General features: G+C 43.1%; 1 protein-coding gene across 4 annotated transcripts in view; it reads left to right on the top strand.

Annotated features, from left to right (window-relative positions):
* The first annotated feature begins 498 nt into the window (after window positions 1-498).
* Window positions 499-27,371, top strand: part of MAP7 (microtubule associated protein 7) — a 193,194-nt gene continuing 166,321 nt past the window's right edge. For all 4 annotated transcript variants that reach the window (XM_056566634.1, XM_056566632.1, XM_056566631.1 and 1 more), the window contains exons 1-2: window positions 499-525; window positions 10,199-10,460. In XM_056566634.1, coding sequence (XP_056422609.1) covers window positions 514-525; window positions 10,199-10,460 — 274 coding nt within the window. In that variant the 5' untranslated portion in view covers window positions 499-513. The remainder of the gene's footprint in view (window positions 526-10,198; window positions 10,461-27,371) is intronic.

Genomic DNA, 27,371 nt, shown 5'->3' with positions numbered 1-27,371 from the left:
CATACTGTATATTTGTCCCCTCTTGTTGCTCTGTGGCTCTTGTGAGCTTTTTAAGTGTTTTTAACTTGTCTGTGTCAGTATATGTTGATTAATTAATAATCAATTAATAAAATGGTGTGGATTTTGTTCAGGTATTTGTGTATGCATTGCTTTAGTGTTTTACTTTCACAAGCTGACATGTACCTGTATGAAGTCACAAGGTGCACCTATGACATTAAAGGGGAGTGAAGTTTTAGCCGCTTGCAGTCCATGGTCCCTCAGATTTAACCAGTGTGCCACCCTGTAAAAGCTTTGTTCATGTCTGAAAACAGCATACATTTGTGGAACACACACACAGTGGGGTCACAGTGCAAGGATCCTCTTGTCAGTGATGTTATAGCACGCAAATTCTACAAACCGTGGTGTCACAGTTCAGGAATAATACATCCCAAGATATCCTAGCACAGAGTTAACACACACAAAATAGGTCACCATGTGCCTGTGGTTGCACAGCATAGGAAGAACAGGCACATAATGATGTCACAGGTTGGTGTAATGCACACATGATTTCACTGTGCTGAGATAATACTGGGTTGTGATGTCACAGGAATAACCTAAAAAGGAATCATTACAGAAGGGATGACCCAGGGCAGCAATCCATTTTCTGTGTCACCTTTCATAGATGTCATTAACTGCACCTTACTTCAGGAAATGGGCTCCCTGAGCAGCTGCTGTGCCTGGTATTCCATGCTGCTACAGTTTCCAATGGCACTGGAAGACCAATTTTTCACACCTGCAGGGTATCTGAGAGTTATACATGGGTACAATCCTCTTCTTTGAATGAAGATTAATGCTAAAAAATAAAATGGGTGGATCCAGGGCGGACTGGGACTGAAAATAGGCCTGGGCATTTTAGACTAAGCAGCCCATTTTGGTCATGAGTGTGGCTATGTCAAGGTGCAGCCACAAAAGGGAGGGGCTAAATGTCAATCATAGTTTGGTAAAATATGGGGGGGGGGGATTATTTATATTTATACATTAACATAAGTGAGACCATTTTGTACCTCTAGATAAATGATATAGGGGAGATTTATCAACACCTGTCCAGAGGAAAAGTTGCTGAGTTGCCCATAGTAACCAATCAAATCTCTACTTTCATTCAGAAAAAAAATGAGAGAAGCAATCTAGTTGGTTGCTATGGGTAACTCAGCAACTTTTCCTCTGGACAGGTTTTGATAAATCTACTTCATAGTTACCAAATTACATCAGTGTATACATATTACCATACCATTCATATTACCACACCATACATATTACCATCATACTGTTATTGACCAAATACTGTATACTGGAACCAGTATTACCCATAATACAAGTATACAAGGAGGAATATAATATTATTATCACCATACATATTACCATCATACTGTTACTGACCAAATACTGTATACTGACACCAATATATACCAATAATACCAGTATACAAGGAGGAATATTCTCACCATACATATTACCATCATACTGTTACTGACCAAATCCTGTATACTGACACCAATATATACCAATAATACCAGTATACAAGGAGGAATATTACCACTATACATATTACCATCATACTGTTATGGGTTGGATACCGTATAGATGTACAACTCTTCCCAGTGCGATATTGTTAGATTTGCGAGGGAGGGGGAATGCCGGGCCCCCATTGAAACTCCACTGATCTGAAGATAAAATATGTTATCAAAAGTGAAAAAATTATGAGTTATTAGAAACCATGTGACTTTCAGGATGTAATTGATTAAGGTATGATTGTATTCACTATACTTACATAAGTGAAATTTGAGAGCATCCATGGCAACTTGCCACGGAAGGCTCGTATACAACCAAGTGACACCGCACGTGAGCCAATGCCAGTTCGATTGCCAAGTGAGATTTTGCAAATTACCCAGGACATCTTTTGAATCCTGAAGATAGCCAGGGACTCTTGACTAAAGGTCGTAGCAATTGGTCTAACCATGATGTCTTTCTGATAAAGATCGTATACTAGAGACTATGGGTCTCATACCTAATGGATTAAAGCATTTGTGAGTCTTAGGAAGTGCATGCATTATGGGTGTCTTGGGATGTTCCACAAATAAATAATCAACCTCCCTTTGCTTCAAAATGCCAGAAATTATTCCTTCTGTAATTACATTTTTCAAATCTTGTTGAAAAGTCTTGGTGGGATCATTCATTAAGAATTGATATGTATGAGTATCTGCTAATAAATTTTTGAGGGATAGAATATAATCTGATCTATTCATAACTGTGACTAAACCCCCCTTGTCTGACATTTTGATAGTAATGTCATGGAATGATTGCAACTCTTTTAAAGCAATACGTTCCTTGTTATTTAAATTATGTTTATGACAAGGGTGAGAGTCTAATTTATATTTAAATTCCACAAGTCTTTTTCAATCTGATGCTGGAACCTGTCCATGCCATCTGTTCTGGATTGCAAGGGATAGAAATATGGATTTTTAGTAATGAAACCGCTATTGCGGGATATCGAGGGAGAGGAATCATCCGTCTCCGTCAGATCTCCCAATGCAACCAAGGCTTGTTGTTCCTGAAAATCCATGCCTCTATGTTCATTATTAACATTAAGTGCAACTTGCATAGAATTTGATTCAGAATTTTAAAAAATGACATTTCACAGTAAGAATGCACACAAATCTATTTATATCACATAAAGTGCTATAAACATCAATAGTATTGGTAGGAGAAAAATTTAATCCACGCTCCAGAACGTGATGTTCTGTTAAGTTCCTATTGGATAAATTTAAGTCCCTGTCGGTAGTCCTAGAGTGTGGAAGACGCTTGGTATGTTTTCGGCCTCCTTTTCTCATTTTCTTTTTGGTTTTGGTTTTACATTCGGTTTCCTGGCTTTCCGAAAATAAGAAATTCTGCCTTCAGAATGTGAAGAGGGATTGTCAGATTCCGAACTGGCTCCCGTGTCTGACTCATGTTCAGATGAACTGAATGTTACATGCGGTTTCTCTATGGTTTGCGTTTTGTATTGTTGATTTCTTTTTTTTTAGAATTGATCTTGGGGTGGTGTCCTGTTTCTCCCACCTACCCCATTTATAAACTTGGTTGAGTGCATAATCATTAGTGTCCCGTTGGAACTTTATTTTTTTAACTTGCATGGTGTACTCTTCCAGTTTGTTGATGTTATCGTTGTTTTTTTGCATGAGTTCATCATAATTACTTAGATCCTTGAACATCAAAGCATCCTGTTGTAATTTTATAATCACTGGTTCCAATTCTTGTAATTTGATGGTTTTATATTTTAGTATAATGTCCATTAGTTTCAAAGAACATGCAGTTAAAGCTTCATTCCATTCATTGATCATTTCTTGGCTGTAAATGGTTGTGGGTATTTTTTTAATTCGTAGCCCACGTGGGATCATGCGTTTTTCCAAGTAATTTTTAATGGTTTCATGGTCCCACCCAATGCGTGTCTCCTGGTTTAATCCAAAAAGATAAACATTTCCTCTGTAGTATACAGCCCCTTAAATGTACTGGCACCAGTTGATTAAAAAAAAAAAAAAAAAGCTTTCCACGGTAGCACCCCTTTAACCCCTTAAGGACACATGATGTACTGGAACGTCATGTGTCCACTCCCGATCTATAGCGGGTCGGGCCCGGCCTCTAACAACGGCCGGGACCCGTGGCTAATAGCACGCGGCATTGATCGCTGTGCCGCGCGCTATTAACCCTTTAGACGTGGCGTTCAAAGTTGAACGCCGCGTCTAAATTGAAACTGAAAGCATACCGGTCAGCTCAGTGGGCTGTTCGGGATAGCCGCGGCGAAATCGCGGCATCCCGAACAGCTTACAGGACAGCGGAAGGGCCCCTACCTGCCTCCTCGCTGTCCGATCGCCGAATGACTGCACAGTGACTGGGATCCAGGCATGAGCAGTCAAGCGGCAGAATCATCGATCACTGGTTTCCTATGAGAAACCAGTGATCAATGATAAAGATCAGTGTGTGCAGTGTTATAGGTCCCTATGGGAGCTATAACACTGCAAAAAAAAGTGAAAAAAAAGTGAATAAAGATCATTTAACCCCTCCCCTATTAAAAGTTTGAATCACCCCCCTTTTCCCATAAAAAAAAACACAGTGTAAATAAAAATAAAAATAAACATATATGGTATCGCCGCGTGCGGAAATGTCCAAATTATAAAAATATATCGTTAATTAAACCGCACGGTCAATGGCGTGCGCGCAAAAAAATTCCAAAGTCCAAAATAGTGCATGTTTGGTCACTTTTTATATCATGAAAAAATGAATAAAAAGCGATCAATAAGTCCTATCAATGCAAAAATGGTACCGTTAAAAACTTCAGATCACGGCGCAAAAAATGGGCCCTCATACCGCCCCATACATGTAAAAATAAAAAGTTATAGGGGTCAGAAATGACAATTTTAAACGTATTCATTTTCCTGCAAGTAGGGTATCATTTTAATCGTATGGACCTACAGAATAAATATCAGGTGTCATTTTTACCGAAAAATGTACTATGTAGAAACGGAAGCCCCCAAAAGTTACAAAATGGCATTTTTTTTTTTTCAATTTTGTCTCACAATGAATTTTTTTTCCGTTTCACCGTAGATTTTTGGGCACAATGACTGACTTCATTACAAAGTAGAATTGGTGGTGCTAAAAATAAGCCATAATATGGATTTTTAGGTGCAAAATTGAAAGAGTTATGATTTTTTAAAGGTAAGGAGCAAAAAACGAAAATGCAAAAACGGAAAAACCCCCGGTCCTTAAGGGGTTAAGTGGCCTCCTCAGTGTTGCGGTGGTCTTCTAAGTTCTGCCATCCTTTCAGGGCTGTGGTTGTCTCCTCAGTGCTGCAGTGCCTCTTTGGTTGGTGCCATCAATTAGTGCTATAGGGGTCTCCTCAGTTGGTGCCATCCCTCAGTGCTGTAGAGGTCTCCAAGGTGTTGCAATCCCTCAGTGCTGTAATGTGGCTTCCTCAGTGCTGTAGGGGGTCTCCTCAGTTCCGCCATCCCTCTGTGTTGTAATGTGGTTTCCTCAGTGGTGTAAAGGTCTCCTAAGTTCCACCATCTCTCAGTGGTGTAATATGGTTTCCTCAGTGCTATAGGGGTCTCTCCAGTTCCACCATCCCTCAGTGGTGTAATATGGTTTCCTCAGTGCTGTAGGGTCTCCACAGTTCCACCATCCCTCAGTGTTGCAATGTAGTTTCCTTAGTGGTGTAGGGGTCTCATCAGCTCCGCCATCCCTCAGTATTGCAATGTGGTTTCCCCAGTGGTGTAGGGGTCTCCTCAGTTCCACCATCCCTCAGTGTTGTAATGTGGTTTACTCAGTAGTGTAGGGGTCTCCTCAGTTCCAGGACAAGCGTTAGGGGGGGGGGGCAACGTGGGCATCCAAAAAAGGGCCCCCTGAACATATTTACGTTCATACTCGCAATACTGTATTAAAATCCAAAATACAGTAGTGAGAATATAGCCTGAAAGCTGTCCCGAAAGAGTCCATAGACATCACATACACTTACTTTGGATCTTCTAGGATCTTTGGTGACATCATCAGCACTCCAAGCCCAGGTCTTATAAGATGCATAGCAAGTCTGTCTATGGGTTCAACAAACATAGTGGAGGAGAGTAGAAGGTAACAGGGGAAAGGATTGTGTGTGTGGGGGGGGGGGGGGGGGCATAGGGAGCAGCGTATATTTACACCTTAAATATATATATATATATATATATATATATATATATATATATATATATATATATATATATATAATATACATTTTCAATTACAGCTCATATATTGCTGCCTAACCAGTGTGTAGGTCAATACGATTAAAATTATATCCATGGGTACATGATTTACTTTTATTGTACTGGTTTAAAAAAAAAAAAAAAAAAAAAAAAGCTAAGACTTTAACAAAATCAGTATGTAAAATTGCCCTATTCTGACTCCTATAACTTTATAATTTTTCCATATACGGAGATGTATGAGAGTTGTTTTTTTGCACTGTTATCTGTAGTTTTTATTGGGTTCACTTTTGCTTATATGTGACTTTTTGATCACTTTTTATTTTGTTTTCTGAAATAAATGATGTGACTAGAGATGAGCGAACTTACAGTAAATTCGATTTGTCACGAACTTTTTGGCTCGGCAGTTGATGACTTTTCCTGCATAAATTAGTTCAGCTTTCCGGTGCTCCGGTGGGCTGGAAAAGGTGGATACAGTCCTAGGAGACTCTTTCCTAGGACTGTATCCACCTTTTCCAGCCCACCGGAGCACCTGAAGGCTGAACAAATTTACGCAGGAAAAGTAATCAACTGCCGAGCCGAGAAGTTCGTGATGAATCGAATTTACTGTAAGTTCGCTCATCTCTAGATGTGACCAAAAAGCAGCAATTTGAGCTTGTTTGTTTCTTTACGTATACACCGTTCACTGTACGGGATCATTAACATTATATATTATTTTATTCGGGCACCAAAAGCCGGAAGAAGACTGGACTGCAATATTGGCGGCACCAGGGGAGCGGTGAAAGTTTAGTTAAAGTTTATTATTTTAATTCTGGCAGCCCGGACATAGTAGATAAATTCAGCGCATGTTCACACGCTAGGTAACTAGCAGCCGATTTCCCACCGCGGAAAAACCACTGAGGGTTACGTGCCCATTCATTTTAACAAGTGAATGGTGGCGTAACTCGCAGTGGAAACCTGCTGATAGTTACGAATGTGTGAACGTTCTTTTAAAGGAAATCTATCGATAGTATCACCCGCACTAAACCTGTCATACACGCTTGTAGTGCGGGTGATGCTGATTCAAACGATACTCACGGCGTCCAGATTCGCCCAGCCATTCCTCCGCAATTCGCCTTTTTCTTTTTATGCAAATGAGGGCCTTGGAGCATGGGGGGGAGCTCCGAAGCTAGGGGCATGCTGACGTTATCTTCGCTGGGCGGGCGCTCCGCCTGGCTCCTCAATATTCATAACTCCCCTCCCTGCTCTTGCGCCGCGTGTTAGTGTACTCCCAGAGGCTAACACGGGGCGCAAGAGCGGAGAGGTAAGTGGCGCATGCATCGTACACTAACACGGGGCACAAGAGCAGGAAATGAAGCGGTGCATGCACCGTACACTAACACGGGGTGCAGGAGCAGGAAGGGGGGTTATGAATATTGATGAACCAGGAAGACCGCCCGCCTGGCAAAGAGGACGTCAGCGTGCTTGGCTAGGAGCTCTGCCCATGCCACAAGGCCCTCATTTGCATAAAAAGAAAAAGGTGAATTGCAGCAGAATGGCTGGGCGAATCTGGACGCCGTGAGTATCGTTTTGATCAGCATCACCTGTACTACAAGCCTTTCTGACAGGTTTAGCGCGGGTTATACTGCTGACAAATTTCCTTTAAATACAGAAAATATTTACAATAGATCTTAGGCCTCTTTCACACTATAAAGTTGCTCCGTTAAAAGACCCATTATAAACTTCCGTTAGAAAAGCCTTTAAAACGGATGTTAAACGGCCGTTACAAAATCCCATTAAAGTCTATGGGATTTTTTGATTATCCGTTATGACCTGTTATAACCTGTCATGAATAATGGATGTTATTTGTGACGGAAGAAAAAACGGCACATGTACAAATTTTTCTTCCGTCACAAGAAACTGGTAAATTAACGGCCGTTATTTTTAACATTGAAGACTATGGCAAACGGATGAGCCTTTATGTCATCCGTTTGCACCTGGTTTATAATATCTGTTATTACTTCTGAGCATGCTCAGAAGAGGTGACATCAGCAGAATCCTGCATTGCTGAGGGACGACTACTACTCCCATCATGGAACAGACTTGTTTCCATGATGGGAGTAGTAATTCTCTGGCTGCGGGTGTCTGAAGACAGCTGGGGAGGCTACATTAGTGTTTGTACTACAACCCCCATCATGGAACAGACTCTGTTCCATGATGGGGGTTGTAGTACAGGGGCTGAGGGACCGCGTATGACCTGTGTATGACCACGAGCATCTGAGCGGTGCTCGCGTCATACACGGCAGGTTACGGCTGCTATCAGCAGCCGAGGACCCGCCGGTAATGGCCAACATCCGCGATCACGCGGATGTCTGCCATTAACCCCGCAGATGTCGTGATCAGTACAGATCACGGCATCTGCGGCAATGCGCGCATTAAAATAGATGATCGGATCACCCACAGCGCTGCCGCAGCGATTTGATCATCTGTAAGGGTGGATGGAGGTCCCCTCACCTGCCTCCGTCCGTCTCCCGGCATCTCCTGCTCTGGTCTGAGATCGAGCAGACCAGAGCAGGAGATTGCCGATAATACTGATCAGTGCTATGTCCTATACATCAAATGATTGCTATGGATAGTTCCCTATGGGGACATAAAAAGTGTAAAAAAAATAAAAATGAAATAAAAGTTGAAAAATTTAAAAATAAAAAGTAAAAAAAAGTGAAAAATCCCCTCCCCCAATAAAAATGAAAATTGTCAGTTTTTCCCATTTTACCCCCAAAAAGCATAACATTTTTTTTCATAAACATATTTGGTATCGCCGCGTGCGTAAATGTCTGAACTATCAAAATATAATGTTAATGATCCCGTACGGTGAACGGCGTAAACATAAAAAAAGTACAAAAATGCTGCTTTTGTCATATTTTATTCCAAAAAAAATTATGAAAAAATTATCAAAAAGTTTTATATATGCAAATGTGCTATCAATAAAATGTACAGATGACGGTGCAAAATTGAGCCCTCATACCGCCTATATACGGAAAAATGAAAAAGTTATAGGTGGTCAAAATATGGCAATTTTAGATTACTGATTTTGTACAAAAAGTTTTAGATTTTTGCTAAGCGGTACAAAAATATAAAAGTATCTAGCCATGGGTAACATTTTAATCATATTGACCCACAGAATAAAGAACACATGTCATTTTTACCGTAAAGTGTACAATTCGAAAACGAAACCCTTCAAAATGTGCAAAATTGTTGCGGTTTTGGTGGTTTTCATAACAAAGTACAATTGGTCACGCAAAAAACAAGCCCTTATATGGGTCTGTAGATGGAAATATAAAAGAGTTATGGATTTTAGAAGGCGAGGAGGAACAAACGCAAAAATAAAATTGGCCTCCTTAAAGGGGTTAAACAGGGGAGTTAGCGGCATACTCCACTCCCCTGCGATGTACAATGTATTTTCCTTTAATTTTTAAATTCCCTGCCTGGAGCACTGAATGGACTGTATTTAGGAGCCGTTCAGGGCTCCCGGTGGGGATTTCAAATAAAGCTGTTGCAGTGGGAAAGATATATAGAAAGGCTGGGGGGGGGTGTATATATGTCTGGCTCCCGCAGCGCTTCTATATATCTTGCCCCCTGCTGCACTATGTCTTACCCCCAGCAGTGCATATATATAGGTATTCTCCCCTGTAGCACAATCATATGCTCCCCGCAGCTCATTTATATAGGTATTGTCCCCCTGCAGCGCATGTGTATATATATCCCCCCCCCCCCCCCCCCCCAAAGCGCTATCATAAACCCCTGGCAGCACTATGAATGAAAAGTATTCTATTAGCAGCGCATCGGGACGGGAAGCCGGCCGGCCCGATACGCTACTGAAAGAATACTTGACTTTCATAGCGATGCAGCGGCATATGTACATAGAAGCACTGTGGGGCCTGATAACGCTATATGTCTGGCCCCCACAGCGCTTCTATAATCATATGCCTCCGCAGCGCAATGAATGAAAAATATTCTATTAGCAGCGCCACGGGACCACGGTTTTAGGTCCGGTGGAAAACTGCATATGGGTCAAAAATGGGCCGACCGGAGTCAGCGTTTAACTCCGGTCGGCTCATTGAAATAAATTACATACGGTCCCGTATGGCTGAAAATGTGGTGTGAACCCAGCCTAACCTAGTGCTGTGTATTCTGTATCACAAAACAAGGGAAACCAGGAAAATATTTGGTCACAGAATTCGGGGGCCCCATTTTTTTTTTATTTTCCCCAGGGCCACACTCTAAAGCCGGCCCTGCTCAGCTCCACCATCTCTCAGTGGTGTGAAATAGTTCCCTCATTGCTGTAAGGGTCTCCTCAGTTCCACCATCCCTCAGTGATGTAATGTAGTTTCCTCAGTCCTGCCATTCCTCATGTAACAGGCTACACCTCTCCCTTCTCCCGTTTCTCCTCACAGCTACCTAGTCTACTCTACAGTCCTCGGCTCCTGCAGTACCCGCTCTCAGCCTGCAGATGGCGAGTCACCTCAGGAATTCACCTACGTGGAACTCACCTGTCCACCTCACACCGGTGGCGGCTCAGGAGCCCCAGAGGGGAGGTGCCGCTTCTCCTGGATGACGTCAGCCTAGACATGGCGGAAAGACAGCAATTGCAAGAAGAACCAAAGGCTTCTCCAGAGTTCCACAGTGACACCGCTAAGATGCAGACACAAGCAGCAGGTGAGAGAACGTGTAGACGAATCCACCTGAGCACGGGGGTGACCGCTCCTGTACTTATACGTACTATTAGCGGCTCCCGTCACCTGTGCTCACGTGATACTTGTCATCATGGGGTCAGTAACCATCATGTCAGATCCCAACTGCTCGGTCACTATTGCGTTATGTGCGCTTTGTATATGTCACTGTGTACACTGTATGACATATACCAGTGTGGCGTTATCACCTGCCTATCATATGTATAATGAGCGCGTCTTATCCCAAGGAAACTGAGGAATTTATTGTGAGCAATAACCAGGATCCTCCTGATCCTCAGGTGTAAACAGAACAGGAAGTGGATGTATAGAGATCTACTGACCACTGGGCCTGGGATGTACCCTATGCAGGTGGGCAGCAGGTGGCACAGCTATATGGAAGGCATCTGGCTGGGGTGCTGTTACTACAGGAGGTCACATGATCCCTGTGTATGGCTCCCCTAGGATGTGATAGTAGGCGCCACTGTCAGCTATGTGACCTCAATGCACTTATGAGCACAAAATGTCATAGTAACAGAATTGTCTACTTCCACACATATACATATCTTTATGGTGTGTACGCACAGTCCGGTTTTATCATGCAGTTTATAAAGCCAAAACCAGTACAGTAGTCCTTCAAGTTACAATATTAATTCGTTCCAGGACGACCATTGTATGTTGAAACCAGAACTCTATGGAAACCTGGTAATTTGTTCTGGAGCCACCAAAATGTCATCCAAAAAATAGGAAAAAGTGAGGATTAAAGATAAATAAGTAGATAACTAATATAGATAAAGCAAATCCTTACATATAAAAGTAATAAAGAGCTGCCAGGAGCTGTAAATCACTGTCTGTCAGTGTTTCCCAACCAGGGTGCCTCCAGCTGTTGCAAAACTACAACTCCCAGCATGCCCGGACAGCCTTTGGCTGTCCTGGGATGCTGGGAGTTGTAGTTTTGCAACAGCTGGAGGCACCCTCGTTGGGAAACACTGGTTTATGTAGAGGACAGGAGCTTGTTCATGGTCCTGTACAGAACATGAAATGTCCTAAAAAAAGTAACATGGAGCCGCCCTTACTTGGTGTCCAAAGGAGCAGCTATCCCTGGCACAGTAGTACAGAAAATGTAGTCCCACCCTGTACTGTAGGGGGCGCTACCAGACAGGAATTCAGTGCATGCACTTTAGGAATACAGGTGTTTTACCAGTGAATGCCCATTCTGATTGGTTAAGGCAAAGAAGAAAAACTTGACCCTTGCAAAGGCGCTGCTGGTTCCGAAATAACGTGGATGCCAAACCAGAGGTATTAGTAGAAACACCGGAATGGTTTATTAGGACATAAAAAACAATAAAGTACAGGGATGACGTGTTTCGGGGGAGCCACCCCCTTCCTCAGATCAGTCCGACCACTGATCTGAGGAAGGGGGTGGCTCCCCCGAAACACGTCATCCCTGTACTTTATTGTTTTTTATGTCCTAATAAACCATTCCGGTGTTTCTACTAATACCTCTGGTTTGGCATCCACGTTATTTCGGAACCAGCAGCGCCTTTGCAAGGGTCAAGTTTTTCTTCTTTGCCTTCACTTCTATCAGGATTGGATTATTCCCTTCCCTGGGACCCAGGCCCAGCAGCTGTTCCTGTCTCTCTGCTACCCACGGCGTGGGTTACATGCAAATATTTTTATTCGCTCAAGGTGAGCGGCCACTACCTAGGGGCAAGCCTCGCCCATTTAAGGCTACCTTGTTCTAATTTGCCATCCTGTTATAGTGGTAACGCAAAAGGCGCCCTTGTCGGTCTTTTTTCTTTTTTCCGTTTGCAGGCACATTCTGATTGGTTGGTTCTTCCAGCCATTGACACGTTTCACAGATCTGGACTGTCCGTAGCATTGTATGTTGAGTCTGGTTTCAAGTTACAATGGTCCAGAAAAGACCATTGTATGTTGAAACTATTGTATGTTGAGGCCATTGTAAGTTGAGGGATGACTGTAATGGATCATAAATGAAGGACATGTATAAAGGGAAGAATGAAACTTCTTTTTAAGTCCATTTCTGGCTTTAGCTTTTAACCCCAAAGGGATTTTTCTCTTTTGCACTTTAGTTTTTTTCCGCTTTGCCTTCTATTAGCCATAATGCTTTCACTTTTTCACCCACAGACCCATATAAGTGCATGTTTTTGTGCCACCAATTATACTTTGTAAGGACATCACTCATTTTACTACCAAATTTACAGTGAAACAAAATAAAAATTATTTGTGGGGCAAAATGGAGAAAAAAAGCCATTTAAAAAATTTGTGTGGCTTCAGATTCTACACAGTGCACTTTTTTTTTTAGTATAAATGACATATTATCTCTATTCTCTCGGTCCATTCGATTAAAATAATACCCTATTTATATAGTTTTTGTTTTATTTTACTACTTTTAAAAAAATTATAACTTTTTGTACAAAAATTAGTATGCTTAAAATTGTCCCCTTCTGACCCCTATAACTGTTTTATTTTTCCGCATACCAAGCTATATAAGAGCTAATTTTTTGCGCAATAATTTGTTGTTTTTATCAGTGCCATTGTGGTATTGATCAGACTTTCTGATCGCTTTTTACTTAATTTTTCCTGGGATGGAACTTGATTTTTAAAAAACGCAATTCTGGGGTTTGGTATTTTTTTTTTTTACGTTTACGCCATTTACCGTAAGGGATAAAGAATGTTATGTTAAATAGTTCGAACAAGGCGATATGTTCATTTTTATTTTGTTTAAATGTTTTTTTTATATGGAAAATGGGAAAAGGGGGTGATTTGGGAAAATGGAAGACATCCAGCACCAGGAAGGCAGGTAAAACTTATTTATTGAGGTACAAAAATAACAAACAGCATATAAAGGAGCGTAGTGCCTACGTGTTTCAGGCTAAAGAGCCCTTAGTCATGGCATTGTTGTGGCCAAGGGGTTAAAATTGCACAAAACTTGACTGTGGAAACGCAACCTATAAGGCTAAGGTTTTTTTTTCTGGCAGTTTTTGGAATACTGTCACTGCAATTTTTGAGCCAAAGCCAGAAGTGTATTCAAAAGGAATATGACATATAAAGGAAGGACTTATACTTCTCCCTTAAGGGTCCACTTCTGATTTAGGCTCAAAAACTGCAGTGTCAGTAGTCCAAAAACTGCCAGAAAAAAGGGGTACATTAAGCTTTAGGCTACATTCACAGGTACTGCACACGCTGCAGATCTGATGCTGTGTTTTAAAAAGTACCTATTAATTACGGACTTTAATGCAGTCATAGATGCATTTTTGATGCTCTTTCCAAAGGACATGTGACATGTTACTTATTCTGGCATATTATATCCTACACTTTTCCTTTGGAATAAAAATAATATCATATAGGTAACAAAACCAATTCAAATTTATAAACCAAAAATTACTTCTCAAAAATCACAACATTTTCTTGAACAACATCAGACAAAGAACAAGGACGACAAGGTGTAGGTCCACAAAATGCACATTTGTGAGTTGTGCAGAGGTCCCTACATTGTCCTAGGGGGGATGTCTACCACAGGTAACGGAGCAGAATATTTATATTTATTTTGTATTGGGTATTCAGCTGCATATTGCCTTGTATTTTTGCCTAGATACTTATATTTTGGGTGCACAAAGTGCATAGATATGGGCTACGTGCAATATAGTATATACACTACTCAGTGATTTATATCATTAGATGCTGAGTTGAAATGTAAGTATCTGTTCTTGTGGTTCTCCACCCTCTCCATACCAACATCAGTCATTTTTACATGTGGTTTGCCTCTGTACATTTGGGGTAATGTTTTTTTTTTATAGGTTTAATAAAAAAATTAGATGAATGTTTTGGATGTTTTTCTGGAAATTATAATGTTACACGTTATGGATATTAGATTGATGTGGAATGTTAATCCAGGGATTTATTCGGATTGCCATTTTGAAGTCTGGAAATAATATTTTCCTCTGTCATGGGGCAATTGGCATCAGCCTCATTGTTTTTTATTTTTTTATTTATTTATTTTTTTTCTGCCTTCCTCTGGATCAACACAGTAGGGTTTTAGGTTGAACTCGATGGTCTTTTTTTTTTCAACCTTATAAACTATTTTACTAGGTGAATTATGTGATTTAAACAGGCACTGTCAGATTCTAAAACATTTTACGTTGTACATCTTGACAAAACATTAACCTTTCTAATAAACTTCATAAGAAAATGTTATTTCCATTTTATAGTCATGGCTTTGTCCAAGCTGAAGCACAGACATGGACAAAGTCCAGTAAGTGAGAGTGGGCTAGCACCCCTCTGTGCTATCCACTGTCTGATAGGACAGGAGAGAGCACAGAAGAGTTGTGGAACTAAAATGTTAATACTAAAGTAATATTAAAGGGGTACTCCGGGGGAAAACATTAATTTTTTTTTTAAATCAACTGGTGCCAGAAAGTTAAACAGATTTGTAAATTATTTTCTTTTTGAATTTCTTTTTTGCCTTGTCCATAGTGCTCTCTGCTGACACCTGATGCCTGTATCAGAAACTGTCCAGAGCAGGAGAAAATCCCCATCTTTTGACATGTCAAATTATTATTTTTTTTTAAGTGACAGATACACTTTTGCTTAACTCCCTAGCGCAACTTATTTGCGCTAGGTATTTAAAGGGAAACCTTTTCCTGCTCTGGACAGTTCCTGATATGGCCATCAGATGTCAGCAGAGAGCACTGTGGACAAGACAAAAAAGAAATTCAAAAATAAAATACTTTCCTCTGTAGCATACAGCTGCTACAAAGTACTGGAAGGGTAAAGATTTTTAATAGAAGTCATTTACAAATCTGTCAATCTTTCTGGCACCAGTTGATAAAAAAAAAAAAAATGTTTTCCACCTAAGTACCCCTTTAAATACCCAAGTTGAGCTAGGGAGTTGAGCAAAAGTGTATCTGTCACTTAAAAAAAAAAAAAAAAAAACTAAAAAAACTTTTGACATGCCATAGTGACATGTCAAAAGAGTGTTTATACCCAGACCATGTGCTAGAATGAGAAAAGTATGTGGCCGAGCATTTCTCTCCCTGATTTCTGTGCATAGACTTACATTGGGAGTCCACCTTGGTCACAAGAATTTGAAGATGTGCTCAGCAGACTCTTCTCCTGATTCATTATAGTGATCAGTCGGGTTCTGAACACTAAATCCTGACCGAACAAAACTTTTGACATGTCTTCAAAACATAAATCAGATGATAATCTGGCTTCAATTAAAAAGGGGATGGCTTCGTAAGATAGAAGTTTGTACTAGCACAAAGTACTACATAATGTGGTACTAGACACCTACTAAAACAGAAATAAAGACCAATACTGCAGGAAGGGTATATTTATAACCCTTCCTTGCTGGAAAAGAATTAGCAGGTTACAGTCAATGTTTTTGTTTAAATATTGGACATTTGCTTGTTCATGTCTGTATTTAGTTTCTATGTACATTTCTACATATGGTTCATGTACAGTTTCTTTTGTTGGCCTACTGGAGTAGTATTACTGTAGACAAAGTGGAGCAATTTATTTATTTATCTTAAGAAGGGTGTTCCCATCTTGAATAGGGGATAACTATATGATGGTAGGGGGATCTGACCAATAAAGCTCCCAACAATCTTAAGTACTGGGACCAGAGTATCCCTTTAGAATAGAGCGGCGAGTTGCATTCTGCTCCATTCATTCTCTATGGGAGCTGTAGAATATAGCCGAATAAAGCATTTAACTTCGATCTAGAATGAATGGTGTGGCAGCACACATGCTCCATTCTAACAGGAAACTCAGGTCCTTGTTTTTTAGATCATTGTTGGGGCAGCAGATATACACCAGGTTGATAGAGAAACCCTTTAAACAGTCATTATCATTTTAAACATCCATTTTATAGCCTATGTGATTCTTAACCTATTTGTAAATAATGACATTTACCACAGATGACTCCTTGCCCTAGAAAAAAGCTGTAAAGTTTTGGCAACTAGGCGTCTCGCTTCCCTGCTAATTCAGATCCACTACCTGTTGTTAGTCTGTCTCTAGTAAGAGATGCCAAAGATGAAATAGTGGAAGTGGAGCGTGGCTAGTCCTGTGCACAGAAGAGAAGAAAGCCTGGGTACCTACAATCTGAGCCTGTTTGCCTCCTCCAGAGGGTTCAAGTTGTGCTTGAAATCAAGACTTCCCTCTCATCTCTGACCACCCATTAAACAATCCATGATAAAGCAGCACCACTAAGAATCTGTCTAAACAGCAGCAAATAGTTCTCTATAGGGGCTTGCAGTGTCTCGTCCCAACCTTCAAAAACACAGCAGTATATATGCATTGTAGTTAAACTAGGAAAAACCAAAGCACCACATATTCTTGTGCAAAAAAACACAAACTTAACTAAGACAGTGTGACACTGCTAGAATGTTGTATTTGGTGGAAATAAAGGTTTGGTAACTTTTATTTGCACAAGCAATATGGTCCATTTGTTATTCCATATTATGAACACCCATTAAAGTGTTGTCTAGTGACTATCCCCTGCAGTCTCCAGAACAAGGCCTCAGCACTTGGGCATCTTCGGTGATCCAATATAAATTAAATTTGGCTCAAAGATATGTATTTGGCCCTTAAATTTATCAAAACTTTTTTTTTTTGTCTGGAACTCTTTAGAGAACTGCTGTTAATGGCATACACATTAAGACTTGCAATATGTCATAAATATAAATATTTAGGTTACTGTTAGCACCATAAACACCATTCTGATTTGTAATGGGTGATTTCAGCATAAAGGTGTGGTTCCAGCCAAGTGTTTGTTTCAGTCATCTGTATCTGTAGGGGGTGGGGGCTGCCGAACTGCCCTGGCATCTTTCAAAGACAGGGCGGATCTGGGTGTGTCACAACGACGTGGAGCTTTAACACTAACCCCTCCTAATGCTACTCTTGTCTACAGAATGTAAACATGTTAAACATTTGTTTTCACCCAACTTTACATTATAAATATTCAAGGCTTGTTTGCCTGGGGACAAAATCTTGAAATGCAAATCCAGCCCAACAGCTGTCGATATTTATTATCTGGTCGATCATCAGTTTATAGTTATTTCTAAACATTTATAGACATGAGTAAAAGATGTTCCTGTCATACAGTTCTCCCATTATTAGTAACTATTATTAGAAGCATTTCCAATCGTTGGGTTTGCCTTTTGGAATGATCTGCTTATAATGGTTATTCTTTTCATTGTCCTTCTCACTGACTGTATTGGAAATTATCCTTAGACTAAATATTATTTAACAAGTTGTTTTCATTGATCCATAATACTCTACTTTGGTGATAGATTATTTTATTATGTAACAGTAGTCATCTGGAACTGCATAATCATAGCCATGTCTTCACTGAGTATAGGAACCTTAAAGGAAAACTGTCAGCCTGATCACCCACCCTTAATCGAGAACACTGGGTGATAGAGTGGGTGACCATGAGTGCACAGAGGGGTCACTTACTAAATTTGGTACACTGGTTACAGATATATGGGCTTTTATTGTTCAGTCCAGCGAATCGCGCTGTGGAGGCGAGCCCGGCTGGCGCGCCACCTCTGCCTCAGTCTGTCAGCTCATAATACTACCCTCGCAATTAGCATTTTCATTATCTTCAACTCCACGTCCTAGCGACGTGGAGTCACCGGTCACGTAAGTGCTGGGCTCTGTCAGTGTGGCAAAAGTGAAAGCTGCCGGTTAACTCAGTGTGCTGTTGGGGATAGCTGCGGCAAAATCGTGGCATCCCGAACAGCTTACAGGACAGCGGGAGGGCCCCTACCTGCCTCCTCGCTGTCCGATCGCCGAATGACTGCTCAGTGCCTGAGATCCAAAGGATAAGGGGGGGATAAGATGTCAGATCGCCGCGGTCCCTCTGCTGGGGACCCCCGGGATCCCCGCTGCGGCACTGCGCTATCATTACAGCACAGAGCGAGTTCGCTCTGCACTTAATGTTGGGCGGTACAGGGGCCGGAGCATCGTAACATCACGGCTCCGCCCCTCGTGATGTCATGGCCCGCCCCTTTCAATACAAGTCTATGGGAGGGGGCGTGGCAGTCATCACGCCCCCTCCCATAGATTTACATTAAGAGGACGGGCCGTGATGTCACGAGGGGACGCGCCATGACGTCACACTGCTCCGTCCCCCGTATCGCCCGTCATTACGCACAGAGCGAACTCGGAGGTCCCCAGCAGCGGGACCTCGGCGATCTGACATCTTATCCCATATCCTTTGGATAGGGGATAAGATGTCTAGGGGCGGAATACCCCTTTAAGGGGTTAAAGGGGAACTCAGGTGGAGACAAGTGGAAAACAAATGTTTTCAAACCAACTGGTTAAACAGATTTTTTTATTACTTCTATAAAAAAAAATCTTAATCCTTCCAGTACTATCAGCTGCTGTATACTACAGAGAAATTTGTGGAGTTCTTTCCAGTCTGACCACAGTGCTCTCTGCTGACACCTCTGTCCATGTCAGGAACTATCCAGAGTATGAGCAAATCCCCATAGCAAACCTCTCCTGTTTTGTACAGTTCCTGACAGAACAGAGATATCAGCAGAGAGCACTGTTGTCAGACTGAAAAGAACTTCACAAATTTCTCTGTAGTATATCTGTAGTTTACGTAACTGGTAAATACTGGAAGGAATATGATTTTTAAATAGAAGTAATTTACAAATCTGTTTAAAGGGGTACTCCGCTGCCCTGTGACGGAAGCTCCTCTCCCCAGCGTCCGGACGCTGTGTGCGGGCTTTCGTGTTCAGGGCTTGCCCTTTGTGACGTCACGCCCGCCCCTTCGTGACGACACGCCTGCCCCCTCAGGGAAAGTCTATGGGAAGGTGGCGCAATGGCCATCATGCCCCCTTCCCATAAACTTTCGTTGAGGGGGCGGGCGTGACGTCACGAGGGGCAGCCCTGAACACGGAAGCCCGCACACAGCATCTGGAACATTAAACTTCCGGACGCTGGGGAGCGGAGCTTCCGACACAGGGCAGCGGAGTACCCCTTTAACTTTCTGGAGCCAGTTGATTTGAAATTTTTTTTTCCCACCGGAGTACCCCTTTAACACTAAACGCTCCAGGTACATCCTGGAGCATTTAACAAATATGAGACAAGCACAGGTGTGCTCGTTTCATAGCGGTAAGTGATTGCTACTATTATTAGTCGGACACTCAATGCTAATGATGGGGTTCAGCGATCCTGACGCTCCCTGACTTAAAAACTTTAGACACCATGATTGACATTGATCTAAAGTATTAAAGGGATTGTCCAGTGCAATTTAATATTTTCTTATTGTCCCCAGGCTGCCTATTAAAATAACAAACACTTTAACTTTCCTTTCTTCGCTCCCTCGTAGCTCCAATATTAGAATGATCCACCTAAAGCTGGTCTCCGCTGTAAGTCTGCTTCATCACGGAGCTGCAGAAGCTGTAGATCTGACATTACAGTGCCACTCCTCCAGTTACTGCCCATTGCTGTGTCCCACCTCAGCCAGTAATTGGTGAACTGCAGTGTCAGTACCCCCAGCTGTAGACGCTACAGTTTATAGTTCAAGGGAAGGAAGAGTCACCAATACTGGAGCTACAAGGGAGCGGAAGAAGGTGAGTTAACATGTTTATTTTATTAGGCAGCTTGTGGACAATAAAAAAAACTTTTTTTTAATTCCAACTGACAACCCCTTTAAGTCAAAGATGCCTGTTAGCACAGGGAGCCATCGGACCCCATCCAACTTGATTATGGGGGTCCAATGAGATAAAATTACAGACTCACACTGTGTAATGCTATACAATAGGCATAGCATTATACAGTAAATGCAATCTAATAACATATGAAAGTCCCCTATAGGGACCTAAAAATATTTTTTTTTCTAAAATGACAGAAAAGCCCCTCACCTAGTAAAAAATAAAATCACCCTTCTTTCCCATAAAAAAAATTGTAAACATATTTAGTATTGTCGCTTGCGGAATTGTCCAAACTATTAAAATATAATATATAGGATACTGCACAATAAACGGTGTAAATATAAACAAATACCAAAAGATTTTTGGTCAAATCATATATCAGAAAGAAATGAATAAAAAGTAATCAAAAAGTACCAACAAAATAAAAGTGGTACTGATAAAAACTACAAAAAATTGTATGGCACGTGAAAAGTTATAGGGGTCAAAAGAGGACCATTTTAAACATAGCAAGTGGACTGGGGACAGGTGGTTTCCCGGTCCCTGTGTGGGGTGCTGTGGGCGAGGTGGACAGGGCGCTGGCGGTCTGCGGGGCTGTGGAGGGGTCTGCTCCTGGTGCGTGGTCACCTCCTGTGGTGACCTCAAGGCGGAAGTGCAGGAAAAAATTTAGAAGCGAGATTATGTGAAGTTTTTTTTCTCCTCTTGAAAAATTTTATTTGGAGAAGGAAGGCGGCGGAAGGCCGATGTTATCACCTGATTCCGCACATGTTCTCCAATTAGCTGAAGGCCTTTGCGATCCTGGCCAGTTTTGTTGAGGAAAAGGCATCGGAGCATTGCTCTGGTTTGTTTTGTTATATAGATTCCGTGGGGGAGGAGTACCGCGTCTGTGGGGGACAGCGTAGCTGCGGTACGACAAGCAGTTTTGCCAATGTAAGGCAGTGTGGCCTTCCTTGCGGTGGGACCACAATGACATCAGTTTGTGGATGCGGCTCATGGCGGCTCACCGGGGTGGGGACGGTGCTGTCGGCTCAGGGTCTCAGACGGTCAGCTGGTTCGTGGCGTGTGCTGGCAGTTCAATGAGGGGAACTGCAAGTTCGGGGCAGACTGCTGCTTTAAACACGAGTGCTTGGGATGCGGAGGTGGTCACGGGCTCTCGCGCTTCTTTCGGCGGGGAAAGGGGAAGCCTTGAGATGTTGACCAAAAGAGGGGTGAGGGTGGAAAGGATGGAGCCTTTTCTCGTACTTTTCCCAAATATGGCGGCGGCTGAATTTTTGCGGGGAGTTTTTTTTGGAGGTTTCCATATCCCAAGTATGGCGGGGCACGCAATTTGATGTCTGTATTGGCTCTCCCGGCTGTGATGGAGGAGATGCTGCTCAAGGAGGTGTCCTTGGGTAGGATGGCAGGCCCTTTTGAGTCTCCTCTGCTGCCGGATTTGCATTTCTCCCCATTGGGGCTGGTTCCCAAGAAGGAGCCCAATAAGTTCCGCTTATTCACCACCTCTCGCATCCTGCGGGGGGGATTGGTGAATGACTGCATTGATCCGGACCTCTGTGCCATGTCATACTCCTTTTGACTCGGCCCTGGTGTGGGTGCAGCGTTATGGGCAGGGGGACCCTTCTGGCAAAAACTGACATTGAGGTGGCCTTTCGTTTGTTGACGGTCCACCCGGATAGTTTTGCGTTGTTGGGTTGTTGTTTGGGAATCAATTTTTTTGTGGACCTCTGCCCTCCTATGGGGTGCCCTATTTCTTGCACCTACTTTCAACAGTTCAGCACTTTTTTTTGGAGTGGGTGGTGCGGCGGGAGTCATGGGTTGACTCCATGTTGCACTACTTTGTCTGGGTCAGGTTGGGTTGCGAGTCTGTGCTGTTTTTCTGCAGGTGATGGTGTGGGTGTTGGTATGGTTCGGCATCCCATTGGCGCCGGAAAAGATGGAAGGGCCAGTGACAACTGGGAAGTTCCTGTGGATTGCGATTGACACCTTGGCTATGGAGTGCTGGCTGCCCGCAGATAAGCTGGGTGAACTGCAGGATGAGGTCGAGCCGGTGTGTCGTGCGTGGAAGATGCGGTTGTGGGTTTCTGGGCCATCTAAATTTTGCCATTTTATCCGGTTGTCGGCGGGTTTGAACACGAATTTGGGTGTTTGGTGGGAATTTTTGAGTCAGTACAATGGGAGATCTGTGGTGATGGAAAGAGCGGTCTCGAGTAGTGACCTGGAGTTGTTAACTGACGCTGCCCGGGGTTGTGGTTTTGGGGAGTACTTGCAGGGTCGTTGGTGCACGGAGCAGTGGCCGACGGCTTAACAAGAGGCGGGGCTTACATGGAATCTGGCGTTGCTGGAGTTGTTCTCATTTGTGGTGGTTGTGGGAGGAGCTGTTCCGCAGTCGGAAGGTCTGCTTCCATTGTGACAATATGGAGGAATGGGGGATATTGGCGATTAAAAATCAGACAGCAAATTCTACACCGGTAGTCAGTTTGCTCCGGCGCTTGGTCCTGCGGGATTTGGAGCTTAACTTTCATCTTGTTGCTTTGCATGTGCGAGGGGTTGACAGCTCTGTCTCTGACGCTCTTTCTCGGTTTCAGTGTCAGCGGTTCTGGGAATCTGCAACGGAAGGATACTAGTAAGCCAGTGTCCTTCCCGTGTTTGTTGCGTTTGGGGGAGTTGTTGGGTGGTGTGTGTTTTTGGGATTTTGAGTTGCGGTTATTTAGTGTTGGCATTTGCGTTGGCATTTTTCAGGGCTTTACGCATTTTGAAGCGGGTGGCAGCTTGCTGGTTTTGAACGTCCGTCTAGTCGAAGGGGATTTAGAGTGTTTGCTTCACCAGTCCAAGATGGATCAGCTGGGCAGGTGGCGTCATTGGAGGCCTCAGCCATGTGCCTGTAGCCTGTTATCAGGATTTTATGGCAGTTCTGGCAGGGGGAGTGGATCCTCTCTTGGTGCATGTGTGTGTGTGTGTGGGGGGGGTAGTCTGAGCATTTTTGCATGTATGTTAGGCCTTATCTTTTATAGAGGTGTTGCTTGTTCTGCCGTTGTGTTTGCCTGTATTGTCTTTTTCTCTCCTTGTCATTTTAGATGCTGGTCCGGGCCTGGTGTGGATCGTGGGGCATTCCTATGTCACCCACTCTGAAGTGCAGGTGCATTGGTTGGATAGAGGGTAGATGCGGTAGTCGGAGTTGTTGTTGTGGGCGCAGTTTTTTGTCCAGATGGACAGGGTGCCTGATGTATTGGTAGTTCATTTAGGCTGTAATGACCTGGGGATGCGATGGCTGTGGGACCTGATGAGGGATATTAAATTGGATCTGCTGTGTTTGGGGCGGTCCATCCCTGGATTGATCATCGTTTGGTATAATATTGTAGAGATGGTGTCAGGCTTGTGTCAAGGTGAATAAGGTGGTTGGCAAGTTTGTGGCACGGAATGGGGGGCTGGTGGTGCGCCATAGGGAGTTAGAATATGTGGCACCGGAATACTTGGCCCAGGATGGGGTGCATCAGAATGACTTGGGCATGGATTTGTGGACCCTGGAGCTGCAAGAGGCTGTGGAGAGAGTGGTCTTGTTGTGGAAGAATGGTGATAAGTAAGGGGCGGGGGTGGGGGGGTCACTTTTTGCTGTTGTGGTGGGGTCAGGATAGGGATGTGGAGGCACCAGTGGACACCAGTGCAGTTTATGGAATGGAGTGTGGAAGTGGGCTGGGGCAGTACCCAGCACAGTGGTGAAGTCTCTGTGGGAATGGGCACCCAGGGAGGGTTTTGGGGCTTCTGAATGGTGCTCCTGGGTCGGGTAAGGCATGGCAAGGAGTAAAATAAGATTCCCCAGATTTGTAATGACAGTGCCTTCAGGTTCCTCTCCTACTTTACAGATTCTCAGGAAAGTTTGTTATTGTTTTTTTTTTCTGGTATACACATGATGATCATAATAATTGTTAATGTTACAATGTTTTAATTGGTTAATAAATTGGGCTGCTGTGGCCTATTTGCACCAACACGTCGTGTCAGTCTTTCTTGGAGGGAGGGCAGAATGTCTGGTGGAGGTAAAGTGGGGGTTGGTGTAGGGCATAACAGCTATAATATCCCCTAGTCAAGCTCATTTACCCTTAGAGGACACGCGATGTACATAAATGTTGCTGTACTCTGGTACTTTGTGCACAGTACATTGTGGGGTTCTGCGATCACCATGTCTCCCGATATGGTATTCAGAACCGGCTGGCTACTGTTATCAGCAGCCGAGACCTCATAGATAATGGTAGACATCAGTGATGTCCGCCAGAGCTTTACTCATCTGCTCCTGTGATCTTCTCCCCTGGTCTGCCTTCTAGCAGACCAGAAAAGTAGATTGCAGATAACACTGATCAGTGCAGTGCTTATGCATAATTTTTTTTTAAATATATATATATTAATATAATATAATAAAAACTAATAAATGAGAATAAGCCCCTCTCCCAATAAAATTAAATTACCCTCTTTTCCCATTTTTCAAATAAAAAACCTCAACTTAATAAATAAATAAACATATTTGGTATCAACGCATGCTGAAATGTCCAAACTATTAAAATAAAATGTTAAGCATCCTATGTGGTAAATAGCATAAATATACAAAAATACCAAAGTCCAAAATTGCAGATGTTGAGCAGATAAAAACAAAGCTGATCTGCAGTATATTTTCTTTTTCCGCTCATGTCCCGTCATTTGAATTTATTCAGAGAAACGGAGCCTCAATGCTAATGTGAACTAAGCCTGACAATGTAAGCCATCCATATCTGTTTGGTCAAAGAAGAACATCTCCAAAGCACTATTGAAAAAGATTTACTCACAGATGAATGATATAACTAAACAGAAAGTTTCCAGTACAGAATCATTCCTGTACTCATGGACAAGCCTATTATTTGAATAAAGAGCACAGTTTTAGATGCTTTAAGTGATCTGTTTACTACTGCCATAAAATGAGTGACTCATAAAGAGGGAAGTAGACAGCTAAACCTCTCCAGTTCTCCTCCCATTTTTTGTATTTATAGTCCTTCTTGGCTGCTTAAGGAATTTGTGTGTTAATTATCCTGGCATTGCACTTCGTTCCCCGGCCAGCCATGAGATCCATCCATTTCTCTGCTGTCGCTTTCCCAGAGTGGGAACCAGTGCGATCACGATCCTGACACACTGAGTCCCTCAGGGCTGTTGGGGTAGGATGCAGCCATGGGTACTGTACCTGTGACTTCTTACCTGGGTCCCTGGGTTATCTGCAATCTACTTTTCAACTGCCCCCAAGACTCCATATCCGGGGACTGGTGGATTTTTTTTAAATGCCCAGGTGTTTCAGAGTAAATCATAGTGTTCTAGGACCCTACTCCCTACCCTAACAAGTAAGGTTCTGTGACAATAGTTCAGTTTATATAAATGAAAGGTAACATTCAGTTCACATCATGGCAAAAAGAAGTCACTTGTTCCAGATACATCAGACTCCGTGGACAGTTTATAATTCATTAAGACAGTCTCTGAATGTAGTAACAACAGTCTCCAAACTGTGCACTTGATGCTTGTGCATGCTTAAAGGAGTACTCTGGAGCAAAGTTATTTTATGGCATTGTAAAGACACCAAGAAGTTATATAAGAAGGTCAGTTGCCTCCATTGTCTCGCTTGCATGCATCCCCGACTTTGCCGATATCCGGAAAAATAGCTTGTCTGACACAATTATGCCACAATTTCGTTCCCTGTATGTTCGGGCGACCGCAGCCATCTTGGTAACAAAACGTCACCGCTCTCATCATCCTCCCCTCTCTCACCCTGCCCCCCTCCCTGCGATCCGGTCACTCCATCCTTGACATATTCATATACTCATCGTTTGCACAGCCGTCATTGGCTGGGCTGTGCAAATGCGTCAGAATACCCTTTCAAACAGTAAAACAATGTATTACAAACATGTTCTTTCTTATGTATATATATCTTTTCAAAACAGAGTGTCTCCAGCGATTGCAAAACTACAACTTCCAGCCGGTCTGGACATGTTGGGAGTTGTAGTTTTGCAACAGCTGGAGGCACTCTGGTTGGGAAACACTGTATTATACACTTGAGGGGGGGGGGGGGACTCTATTACCGAAGTGAGGCTGTGTCCTGTTGCTTCTCAGGCACCAGGGATCGATTGAAGAAAAAGAATGACATGGATAGAGAGGTACAGCCGTGGGGAATATTTGGGGGGGTTCTAAATTCTGCATCATAGTACTCCTTTAAGTTAGGCACACCTAAAATATTCACCAAGCACTCCTGAAATATTCACATATCCAATTAAAGAAATACTTTTTATGTAGCCTAGCTATGTAGCTCTAGGATAAAGCATAGCTGGTTTACAAGATCTTAACAAACCTGAATAGAGTGGTGACAAGGTGATTTGTAGGCTCATATTGTTGGTATTATGCCCCTCCGTGTCCTTTTTGGTTTACTAAAGGAGAAATCTTCTGAAAAACACAACTTATCCCCTATCCACAGGATCGTGGGGGTACGAGTCCTGGGACCCCCTGTGATCATCCTGACTGGACCAGGTGCTCAGTGAGTAGCATGTGTGGCAGCCGACACACACACTCAATTTATTCCTATGGGAGCGCAGAAAAGACCCGAGTACAGCACTTGGGAATCATCGGCACCCCCATAAGAATAAATGGAGGGCGTGGCATCTACCAGTAGACATGATGCGCTCCTCACTGAGAGCGACAGTGTCCCTTCCCAGTGTCCCTTTCCAGCGATCAGACTCCCCGTAATCGACTACTTATCCCCTATCCTGTGGATAGGGGATAAGGTTTTTTTTCCACTGAATTACTCCTTTAACCCCTTAAGGACGCAGGACGTAAATGTACGTCCTGGTGAGGTGGTACTTAACGCACCAGGACGTACATTTACGTCCTATGCATAACCGCGGGCATCGGAGCGATGCCCGTGTCATGCGCGGCTGATCCCGGCTGCTGATCGCAGCCAGGGACCCACCGGCAATGGCCGATGCCCGCGATCTCGCGGGCGTCCGCCATTAACCCCTCAGGTGCCGGGATCAATACAGATCCCGGCATCTGCGGCAGTGCGCGATTTGAATGAATGATCGGATCACCCGCAGCGCTGCTGCGGGGATCCGATCATTCATAACGCCGCACGGAGGTCCCCTCTCCTTCCTCCGTCCGGCTCCCGGCGTCTCCTGCTCTGGTCTGTGATCGAGCAGACCAGAGCAGGAGATGACCGA

Source organism: Hyla sarda, chromosome 3, assembly GCF_029499605.1.
Source record: "Hyla sarda isolate aHylSar1 chromosome 3, aHylSar1.hap1, whole genome shotgun sequence".
In the NCBI taxonomy this organism is placed as follows: domain Eukaryota; kingdom Metazoa; phylum Chordata; class Amphibia; order Anura; family Hylidae; genus Hyla; species Hyla sarda.
The sequence above is the reverse complement of the archived record's forward strand: the minus strand, read 5'-3'. Positions and strand labels throughout refer to the sequence as shown.